The 12,227-nt window shown below is 41.2% G+C and overlaps 1 protein-coding gene across 1 annotated transcript in view; it reads right to left on the reverse strand.

Annotated features, from left to right (window-relative positions):
• pmfbp1 (polyamine modulated factor 1 binding protein 1) overlaps window positions 1-12,227 on the reverse strand; it is a 967,668-nt gene that overhangs the window by 73,263 nt on the left and 882,178 nt on the right. The window contains exon 39 of the mRNA XM_078544531.1: window positions 4,893-5,060. Coding sequence (XP_078400657.1) covers window positions 4,893-5,060 — 168 coding nt within the window. The remainder of the gene's footprint in view (window positions 1-4,892; window positions 5,061-12,227) is intronic.

Consider the following 12,227-nt stretch of genomic DNA (forward strand, 5'->3'; position numbering starts at 1 on the left):
GGGGGATCTGATTGAAACTTACAGAATACTGAAAGGCCTGGATGGAGTGGACGTGGGGAAGATGTTTCCATTAGTAGGAGAGACTAGGACCCGAGGGCACAGCCTCAGAGTAAAGGGAAGACCTTTTAGAACAGAGATGAGGAGAAACTTCTTTAGCCAGAGAGTGGTAAATCTATGGAATTCATTGCCACAGAAGGCTGTGGAGGCCAGGTCATTGAGTGTATTTAAGACTGAGGTAGATAGGTTCTTGATTGGTAAGGGAATCAAAGGTTATGGGGAGAAGGCGGGAGAATGGGGATGAGAAACATATCAGCCATGATTGAATGGTGGAGCAGACTCGATGGGCCGAATGGCCTAATTTCTGCTCCTATGTCTTATGGTCTTATCATTGTTCGCCATCTGTAAAACTGTAAAACTAACAGCAAGATCTGGGGTCTGCAGTTAAACATGGAAACGTTGAAGTTGCTGTCAGTGATTCCCTGCTCCTTCACAGAGTGAGCTGTTTAAGTCCCTACTGAGAGCAATTTTCTAGGAATCACTGAGTTGATGAGAACTTCCCTGTGTTAGTGTAATGTTGCTGTTGAAAACACCTGAAAAAACAACGCCAGTTAATGGGATGTAACTGGATTTTTAAAGGTGTACAAAGTTATAACTATTGCTGAACAACTTCTCTGCCCCTGGAAAACTAGTTTTATATTTGAGTAATGTTGAATTTTTTCAATTCCAAAGTATCTTAATATGATTTTTTCAAAAGTCTGTTTATGATCATTCAGCTTCTAATGCATATGTCCCAATCTTCATTTCATTCTTTGCAAAATTGATATTAAGTGAAGGATGATTAGTACATTTTACTTCCTGGTCTGCTGTCTTTGAGGGTTCTTCAATGTGACTGGCTGCTTACATTGCTTGATAACATCTCTGTTGCTGGATGCATGGAGATCCCCTTGACTTGGTGCCAGAAACAACTTAACACGTACTTTGTTGGCACCTTCCTTCGAGGTCAGTAGCAAGCGCTGTCACTTTGCCATTGATCACAAAATCTGGCTCCATCTTTTTCAAATGCAAGGGGCGCTATTTTTTGTTAAATGTATCCATATTCTTCACAGGGATTCTTTGACATTAATTTCTGAATCATGTTTAAACATTATCAATACATTATCATAAAATCTTTAACAATGTACCACAACAAGTCCATGGTGCATCTATGACAAATTCCAGTGATGGAAAAATGCACAAAATAGATCAATAAAATAATAAAAGAATCCAAGAAGAAAAATAATCAATTACATTGGCAGTCATATAGTTTGGGAACCTGAGTGGTTGGGGTATCTCTCTCTACCTGTAACTCAGCTATAAAAATGTAAGGAGGGCGAATGTGAAGGGTTGTTGCGTGAATAAGAATAGTTCTGCAGAACTTAGAATTTTATTCTATTCTTTTCATGGTTAATCTCTAAGATTGCTCAGTGGTCACCTAAAGCAATAGTTCCTCTGCTAAGTGCCATGAATACCCCATGAAAAGAGAATATATTTGATGTAAATAGTTAACATCCATTATTCTTTCTAGCTTAGATACAGTTACATTTTTTTGAAGCGCTATAACATTGTTTGTTAATTTCAGGAGATTTCATGTTCCTTTACTCGGCCTTTACGCTGGAATGGTGGCGGGGGGGGGGAGGGGGGCAGTGGCGGAGGGGGATGGGGGGGAGCGGTGGCGGGGAGTGATGGCATGCCTATTGAGTCTGTCATGGTGCCAAATACAACTTAAGAATTGGTGTTTAGTCTTATGTTTATCCTCGCCCATCTGCACTCAAAATAGTTTAGCACTATCAGAAGTTTCCATTTCATGGGTATATTTTTACATACAGATGTTATGAACTGGCTAGCTAAATTACTCTACAAATTCCCCAATAAACAGCAAGTAAAACATTCACTGCCAGCCAATGTACAATCTTGTTATGTAGTCAGAAAATAAGAATAGTAGTGAATACATTCGTTTATGCACAAAAAATCTCCCACTGAGATCTTGTAATACTATATCTTGGACACAAGATGTCACTAAGCATTCAACTTGCGAGTTACATCACGTGTTAGAAATTGAGTACTGCAACATTGAGGCATGAGTAGTTTTGAATAGTTAAATTACAGACCAAATCAAAAACATTTTCAGCATCACGAGCTGATGAAGCTGATAATATATATAGAATAGGTTACTAACTTGCACTGTGATCCAAATTTAAAGTAGTATAATGTTATTATATTTGACCAATACTTGCTCATAATTTTTGTATATGGTACAGAAATTCTTTCATAGACCCTAAAGAATTAGTAGAAGCTTGATTCCTGTTTTAATAATTATATTTTAGCTTCTTTGCCTAGCAGTTCATTCAGGGGATTCACCACTATTAGAATTCATATGGAAGAAAAATTAGTCTGGTTTGACACAAAAATGTATGTGTCCGGTTCAAATGAAGTCAAACAATATTTCCATAGTCATTTATTAACAGAAGGCCCTTTCTGAAATAGAGACACTTCAGTCTAAATTTTCCATTACAGTTAATTACCCAGCTAAACATTCCACTATCGAGAATAGACACTAACAGAGAACATGATAGAAATAAGGTGGAAAAAAAAATCACACTCTGGCGACATGAATTGTAATACATAGTTGAAGCACTGACTAACACACTTTTCAACATCAATTTAAAGCCTGGCTATGTGGACAAGGGGTGGTGTAATGAATATGGCAATTTTAGCCATTGTGGATGACATGCTATATAAGAGCTGTCATGGCTGACAACATTTTGAATTCACTTTGTCCAGCAGATGCACATCTCTCTGGGAGTGTCAGAGAACAGACAGCTAGTAAAGGAATGCAGTGTCTTGTTTTAATAGAAATGTTCATGCAGTGAAATTAGATTGAGCTGTAACCTACATTTCTTATTATGAAAACTGCATTAAACAGAATCTTTGAGAACAAATCAAAATGGCTCCTTAAGGCAGATACTGATCAGTGATTTGTGTTTAAGGGAAGCTGCTTAATCCGGCTGAAGTTCTATTTAATTAAGATAGAAAGAAGCTATTGTGCAAAAAAATGATCGTTTTGTTTAGGCAGGTGCCTGTTTAACTATGGGTGCTAAAGAGAAATGCTATTTACATAAGGCACAGTTCTCCTCATTCCTTGAATGGTGATCTCCTTCAAATACAATACAGTCTAAGGACCAATATACTTGCATCTTTCATTTACTTATAGGAAGCGCAATTACATTCTCAAAGCAGATATGCAGCTCTCTTGCATTCATCTGTTCTTTTCACTTTGCATTCAGTCATTTTTTTACCTCTGCCCTTCTATGATTGAAGTGTGGAACAAACTCAATTCAAAAAAATGTTTACATTCATTTTTAAGAAATGGCAAAAACCGGCACATGTAAATCTCACAGTGTTCTAGATATGCCTTGAAAAGACGAATTCAATTGACTAGTAAAGGCTAAAGACTAAGACAGGGTAAATGTAGTTTGACTCTAGTGGTGATGTGTGACCTTGCAAAATTTACCCTTTGAAGTCCTTGTGTTGCCTTTCCTGTGAAGAGGATTGATTATTTCAATTTGTAAAAGTTTACAAGAAGTGATTTTCCTTTTAAAGCTATTTAAAATTGACTGTAGTGTTCTCTTAAGCTTCTTCTTTCTAAATTAGCCAGAAATCACTGGATATTTAGGGCTGGATTTTCACAGAGTCCGGAAGACTCTGCAGGCCTTGAATTCAGAAGTCCCACCCCATTTCCAGTTGAAACCATTTTCCTTGGTAGTGGAAAGGGGCGGGGCATGATTCACACAGGTGCAAATCATGAATCTGGTGGACCATTTAAAATTAATGGAGAGTTGAAACAGACCCCGTTTTGGCTGTTTCAAGGACCTTCACCCGCAGTGTGGGATATACGAATTGATAGACACAAATGCTGTTGAAGGGTGGATAAGGTGGACAACTGTCATGGCCCAAAGTTTTTTAGAATCCTCCGCTCTACAAACTTTAAAAAAAAGACTGTGGCTATCAGTGAGAGTTAAAAAAAACCCTCCGCTGATTGCTTTGATTGACAGGCATAGGTTAGAAAAAAAATTAGCATTTGTTTGTGCAGTTTCAACAGAGATCTTTGTTAACATTTCCCAAGGGATAGTATGATGCCATTATGAATGCTTGGTTTCAAAAGCTACAATTATTTCAGTATGGGGTTCTGTGTTCACACTTTGATTGACAGCTTAAAGAGGCTATTAAACTATTGGTTTTCTTTGATGTGGTTAGTGAAATAGATGTTTGTTTTGATAAGATATTAACCACTTGATAAGATTTAAATGTTTTGAATTGATTTTATGAATGGGAGTTTTTTTCCTCTACCAAGTGTATAGGAGTAAGAGCTGTATTAGATTATTAAAAAAAATGTTTTTCTCATCGCCAGATGGCTCCTGAGCCCTGCCCATATGAATACTGGGTGAGTCACTGTGGAGGTGGCATGGGGGTACGAGGGACTGTTGGGGTGGTCGGGGGTGTGGGTGAGGGTGTCTGAGAGGTGAGGGCTAGAGTTAACAACTTCCAAACAACTGGACAAAGTCCCAAAGAACCAAGGTGGGCTTTCTAACCAACACATCTTGGCATTCACCTGGCCCCATGGCCGTCTACGGTCCACTTCCGGGGTTGTTGGGCTTGACTCCATCCTTCACCCCCACCCTGAGCAAAAATTAAATATAACAGGGTACATTTTATTGAGAAGGGTTCGGCATGTCAAGAAATTTCCGGATTTAAGCTACCCGCCTCGGTAACCAAAATCTGGCCCTTAGTTTTAAATTGAATAAAGTTACAATTGGAGCCAAATATTTGTTAAATAATCTGAAAGTATGCATTACCTCTTCAGTTTTGGAGTGGTATTTTTCACGAAGGGAAGCCAACTCTACCTTCATTATCATTAATTCTTCTTCTTTACTGGTAAGTTCCTTCATGGTTTCGTGGGTCTTCCTCTGTGACATCATCATCTGGTTACTGAGTTCCATCAATCGATTTTCACAAATATGAGCCTGGAAAATGTGAAGGATCTTATGGGTCATCTGTGCATTGCAATACAGTCTTTTATGGCCACTTTTCTCAATCTGACAACTAAGACCCCTGGGTTTTGTGTTTTTTTTTAACAGTTTTTTCTTGTTTTAATCACCAATTGTGCACAAACTTTGTATCTCTATTCTTCTAAGGTGTCCTTTTGCCACTTATCATTTCCTGACCAAAAGTGCAGGAAGATTTTTTTTTTGCAAATTACTTATGCTGGTCTTTAATAGCTTCCTAGGGAATATGTAAAAGACTGGACCTTTTCTCTTGGTGGGACACCACCTGTCTTCTGCTTAGCTACTCTCTCACAAGGCTGGACACTAACTATGCAGTTACTTTTTTAAATTCATTTACAGGATGTGCGCTTCACTGGCTAGGCCAGTATTTATTGTGCGTCCCTAACTACCCTTGAGAAGGTGGTGGTGAACTCCCTTCTTGAACTGTTGCAGTCTCTAATTACCATTGAGGAGGTGGTGGTGAGTTGTCTTCTTGAAACATTGCAGTCCCTGTGGTGTAGGTACACCTATAATGCTGATAGGGACCCAGCGACAGTGAAGGAATGGCGGTATAGTTCCAAGTCAGGATGGTGAGTTGCTTGGAGGGGAACTTCGAGGTGGTGGTGTTCCCATGTGTCTGCTGCCCTTGTCATTTTAGATGGTAGCAGTTGTGGGTTTGGAAGGTGCTGCCTCAGGAGCCTTGGTGAGTTCCTGCAGTGCATCTTGGACATGGCACAGACTGCTGCCACTGTTCGTTGGTGGTGGAGGGAGAGAATGTTTGTGGATGTGGTGCCAATCAAGCAGGCTGCTTTGTCCTGGATGGTGTGAAGTTTCTTGTATGTTGTTGGAGCTGCACTCATCCAGGCAAGTGGGGTGTATTCCATTATACTCCTGACTGTGCCTTGTAAATGGTGGACAGGCTTTGGGTAGTCAGGAGGTGAATTACATGCTGCAGAATTCCTAGCCTCTGACCTGCTCTTCTAGCCATAGTATTTACATGGCTAGTCCAGTTCAGTTCCTCGTCAATGGTAACCCCCCAGGATGTTGATAGTGGGAGATTCAGTAATAGTAATGCCATTGAATGTCAAGGGGCGATGGTTAGATTTTCTCTTGTTGGAGATGGTCATTGCCTGGCACTTGTGTGACGCAAATGTTTCTTGCCACTTGTCAGCCCAAGCTTGAATACTGTCCAAATCTTGCTGCATTTGGACATGGAGTGTTTCAGTATCTGAGGAATGGCAAATGATGCTGAACATTGTGCAATCATCAGCAAACATCCCAACTTCTGACTTTATGATGGAAGGAAGGCCATTGATGAAGCAGCTGAAAATGATTGGGCTGAGGACACTACCCTGAGGAACTCCTGAGATGATTGGCCTCCAACCACCACAACCATCTTCCTTTGTGCTAGGGATGACTCCAACCAGCGGTGAGTTTTCCCCCCTGATTCCCATTGACTCCAGTTTTGCTCGGCCTCCTTGATGCCACACTCAGTTAAATCTGGCCTTGATGTCAAGGGCAGTCACTCTCACCTCACCTCTGGAGTTCAGTTCTTTTGACCATGTTTCGACCAAGGCTGTAATGAGAGGGAAGCTGAGTGACCTGGGCGGAACCCAAACTGAGCATCAGTAAGCAGGTTATTGCTAAGCAAGTGCTGCTTGATAGCACTTTTGATGACCCCTTCCATCACTTCACTGATGATCAAGAGTAGACTGATGGGGCAGTAGTTGGCCAGGTTGCATTTGTCCTGCTTTCTGTGTACAGGACATACCTGGGCAATTTTCCACATAGCCAGGTAGATGCCAGTGTCGTAGCTGTACTGGAACAGCTTGGCTAGGGCCATGACAAGTTCTGGAGCAGAAGTCTTCAGTGCTATTGCTGGAAAATTGTCAGGGCCCATAACCTTTGCAGTATCCAGTGCCTTCAGCCATTTTTTGATATCATGTGGAGTGAATCGTATTGATTGAAGACTGGCATCTGTGATACTGGGGACCACTGGAGGAGGCCGAGATGGATCATCTACTCGCCACCTCTGGCTGATGATTGTTGCGAATGCTTCAGCTTTATCTTTTGCACTGATGTGTTGGGCTCCTCCATCATTGAGGATGGGGATATTTATGGATCCTCCTCCTCCAGTGAGTTGTTTAATTGTCCACTACCATTCATGGCCAGATGTGGCAGGACTGCAGACCTTAGATCTGATCCATTGTTATGGATTTGCTTGGCCGTGTCTATTGCTTGCTGCTTATGCTGTTTGGCACGTAAGTTGTCCTGCGTTTTAGCTTCACCTGGTTGACACCTCATTTTTAGGAATGCCTGGTGCTGCTCCTGGCATGCTCTCCTGCATTCTTTATTTAACCGAGTTGATCTCCTGGCTTGGTAATAATGGTAGAGTGGGGGACATGCTGGGCCATGGGGTTACAGATTGTGGTTGAGTACAGTTCTGCTGCTGCTGATGGCCAATAACACCTCATGGTTGCCCAGTTTTGAGTTCCTAGGTCTGTTCAAAATCTATCCCACTTAGCATGGTGGTAGTGCCACACAACACGATGAAGAGTGTACTCAATGTGAATACGGGATTTAGTCTCCACAAGGACCGAGGGGTGGTCATTCCTCCCGATACTTTCATGGGCAGATGCATCTGCAGCAGGCAGGGTGGTGAGGATGAGGTCATGTGTATTTTTCTCTCTTGTTGATTCCCTCACCTCCTGCCGCAGACCCAGTCTAGCAGCTATGTCCTTTAGGACTCAGCCAGCTCAGTCTGTGGTGGTGCTACCGAGCCACTCTTGGTAATGGACATTGAGGTCCACTACCCAGAGTGCATACTGTGCCCTTGCCACCCTCAGTGCTTCCTCCAAGTGGTGTTCAATATGGAGGAGTACTGATTCATCAGCTGAGGGGGGTAGGTTCGTGGTAATCAGCAAGAGTTTTCCTTGCCCATGTTTGACCTGATGCCATGAGACTTCATGAGGTCTGAAGTTGATGTTGAGGACTCCCAGGGCAACTCCCTCCTGACTGTACACCACTGTGCAGCCACCTCTGATGGTGATGGTAGTAGTGGTGTCTGGGACATTGCCTGTAAGGTATGACTGTGTCAGGCTGTTGCTTGAACTAGATGCATTTTTTTTTGACAATCAAAAATGGTTTCATGGACATTACTAGACTTTTAATACCAGATATTTTTATTGAATTCAAATTTCACCATCTGTCATGGTGGGATTCGAATCCGGGTCACCAGAGCATTATTCTGGGTCTTTGGATTATTAGTCCAGTGACAATACCATCTGAACCACCGCCTCCCCCTTGGGGAGAGACCACGGGGACAGACCAATGTTGCATCATTATGAAATTTGCAATGTGCCGCACCACTAAATTTCTCAGTGTGTTCCTAATAATAGGACTAAGATTTGTTGGCATGTACAATTCTGAAACTAGTATGTGGCAAGGGTGGGGGGAGGGGTGGTGGGTATGGGTGATGGGAAATTGTCCACTTTGGGGCAGTGTTCTGGTGGGGTGGAACTTCCACCTGCTCCTCCATATGCAGCTTAGCCTCAACCTGGTTTCCTGATTTGGGCTCAGTATTCCTGTTGAGAGGTCCTGCAAGTGCGGTGGTGGAAATTTCAGTGGCGCTGTAGCAAGGGCCATATCAGGAATGGTGGCAATGAACTTTAAGGAGGCAAAAATAGCCTGAAAATTGGAAGGAAGGCTCCATTGAAAGCCTTGGTCAAGACTACAGGCTTCAGCAGGTAAATATGACTCTACTGGGATTGTTCTGAATCTTTACCCTCAATTACTGATATCTACTGTTACCTTCCACATGTTGTCCTTGGCAGTGGAAGTAATAGAGGCAAAAAGAAGCACAGGTACAAACAGATCTAGTATGTAAATGTTTGACGCTGGCACTACAGGCATTTGCAACAGCCACTTGATAGTTCAAATGTTAAATTGAACAAGAAATTGACATTCCATTCAGCTCAACTGATTTACAAAATAATGTAGAATCATCTGCAGGAAACCATTAATACATTTATTCCGAACAGCCTAAGCATACACCATTTCTTCACTAAGATGAAGCGTCAGCAGATAACCTTTACATCTAAAATGCACAAGAAAATCAATGGGAGATGGCTTAATGCAGAAACTAATATAAGTTTGATTTGCAAAGCATTTTTAATTAAGCTTCTGCTGATTAAGTGTGCCCAAAGTGTGAGTATGTGGAGGTGAGATTACATTAATATTGGCTGCTGTTGTATTAGTGCTATATCCAGGTTAATCCTTAAGCAATCTCTATGTCACTTGGTCTATAAAAAATAATTTCATCACAGTCTCACGTTTAATCAGTACTGAGGATGACCTTAGCAGAATTCATTGCATTCTAAAAAATTAATTATTTCTTCATGTATTCCACCTGCTCTATGTTCTTCAACTGTTAATATCTCAGATGACTCACAGCACAATTACATTTGCACAGTATTATAGAAAAATTATAGTGTGTAGCTCTTATTTCACATCTGATTGGGTTAATGAATCAGGTCTTATTGTTAAAGATCTATGATGGATGTGCACTATGAAAAGATGGCTTAAAGTAGGGTTAACCTTGCAATGCCTTGTTTATCAAATAAATGCCAACTGATTAAACTATCATAATGAGACTGTAGGCAAATGAACTTCAGGTCAGCTTGAATGACTGGGAAAATGTAGTTATGAGTTAAACACAAGCAATAATGTTGCAATACAATACAGCGTGTAACAAAGAATTTTGTTAAAATAGTTCACTTAGGAATTATGCAGGAGTATGTTAATCAGCATGCTAAAATAGTACTCAGAGAATTCCAATCTCAAAGACTTTTTGTCCAAGTGCTGTGAAAGTATATCTAGCTTGTAGTTTGCTACTACATATACCAGCTGGAAATTCTATTATGTCAATCAATAGATTTTCTTCAAGAAGAGGACGTAAAGAGGCTACAAAAGGACATAGATAGGTTAGGTGAGTGGGCAAAGATCTGGAAAATTAAGCATAATGTTGGAAAATGTAAGGTTGTCCAATTTGGCAGGATGAATAAGAAAGAAGCAAATTACCTAAATGGTATAGTTTGCAGAGCTCTGAAATGCGGAGGGATCTGGGTGTCCAGTGCATGAATTGCAAAAAGTTAGTATGCAGGTGCAACAAGTAATTAGCAAAGCTAATAGAATGTTATTGTTTATTGCAAGGAGAATTGAATACAAGGGTAGGGAGATTATGCTTCAGTTATACAGGGCATTGGTGAGACCACATCTGGAGTACTGTGTGCAGTATTGATCTCCCCATTTAAGGAAAGATTTAAGGAAAAAATCATTGGAAGCAGTTCAGAGAAGATTTGCTAGATTAACACCTGGAATGGACGGGTTGTCTCATGAGGAAAGGCTGGAGAGGCTAGGCTTGTATCCACTGGAGTTTAGAAAAGTAAGAGGTGACTTGATTGAAGCATATAAGATCCTGAGGGGACTTGGCACAGTGGATGTGGAAAGGATGTTTCCTCTTGTAGGAGAATCTAGAACTTGGGGTCACTGTTTCAAAATAAGGGGTTGCCCATTTAGGACAGCGATAAAGAAAACTTTGGAATTCTCTTCCTCAAAAGGTGGTTGAGGCAGAGTCCATGAATATCTTTAAGGCAGAGGTAGATAGATTCTTGATAAATAAGGGGGTGAAAGGTTATGAGGGTAGGCAGAAATGTGAAGCTGAGGTTAAAATTAGATCAGCCATGATCTTATTGAATGGTGGAGCAGGCTCGAGGGGCTGAGTGGCTTACTCAAGGGCAATTAGGGATGGGCAATAAATGCTGGCCTAGCCAGCAATGCTCACATCCTATGAATAAATAAAAAAAAACTCCTGCTCCTAATTCCTATGTTCCTATCATGCTGTAGATTATAAGAACATAAGAAATAGGAGCAGGAGTAGACCAAACAGCCCCTTGCGCCTGCTCTGCCATTCAATGTGATCATAGTTGATTTGCCACAACTCCGCTTTCCTCCCCTTCCCATATCCCTTGATTCCCTGAAAGAGCAAAAATCTATGTCAGCCTTAAATATACTCGTTGATGGAGCATCCCCACAACCATCTGGAGTAGATAATTACAAAGATTCACAACCCTCAGTGAAGAAATTTCTCTTCACCTCAGTCCAAAATGATCCTTATCCCTGGACTGTGCACCTGTTCTAGATTCCTCAGCTAGGGAATACAACCTCTACCCTGTCAAGCTCCTTCAAAATCTTGTACATTTCAATGGGATCACCTCTCGTTCTTCGAAATTCCAGAGAGCATAGGCTGAATTTTCCCCTCCTGGCATTGAGCGACCACATATTGGGGGGCCCAAAGTGGAGGCGTGTGGGGCCACAATTTTAAAACTTACCTGCCAATTCCTGACAGACACCATTTTCCCTGGGGTGGGAAATGTGGTGGGTTGCAACCTGATGCTCAAGTAAAGTGATGCTGGAATTGTCACTTAAATGCATGCAGAAAATCCAATTTGCTGCATTTTTAGTATTTACATGAAGATGGGTGGTTTTCCCGAAGCCTGTGGAAACCACATCAGATAATTAAATTTGTGAATCTTGGTGGAAGCCTGTTGTGGAGTTGGGAACCTTTTGACAGGTAAGTTTAAAAGGTCTTGCCAACTTCAAAAGTCATAACGTAATGGTGTATGATGATTTAGGTATGTCTTTAATACAGTGATTGATAGGTAAGTGACTACTAAAAATTAACCAGTGCAAGTGTTCACATGCATTAGTGAACTTTATCCAGTGGATAAATTTCTCTTTTGAATTCAACAGTACTGAAAATCTGATTTAAATGGGCCAGCTGGGGACTGTGGTTTGAGTATTACTGTGATTTAAAGTTCAGAGATCTTATCAGATTTTGAAAAAAAACCTGAACAGCTGCCAGACTTCTCCGATTGAAACTCGATTGAACCTTTGAACAAGTGGAGCAGATGTCAGTCAACTTCATTGAGTCTATTGTATTAAACCCTGTAGGGTCTGTTTATTCAGCTGTGTAAGGTAACCATTGTGAATGCATAGCTGAGCTCTAAACTTCACTAATGGATTTAGCTCAACAGGTGTTGTTGACACAGCTGTGAGGGGACTGTGGACTTTGTTTAATTGACCTTT

Source organism: Cetorhinus maximus, chromosome 6 (genome assembly GCF_964194155.1).
Source record: "Cetorhinus maximus chromosome 6, sCetMax3.hap1.1, whole genome shotgun sequence".
NCBI lineage: Eukaryota > Metazoa > Chordata > Chondrichthyes > Lamniformes > Cetorhinidae > Cetorhinus > Cetorhinus maximus.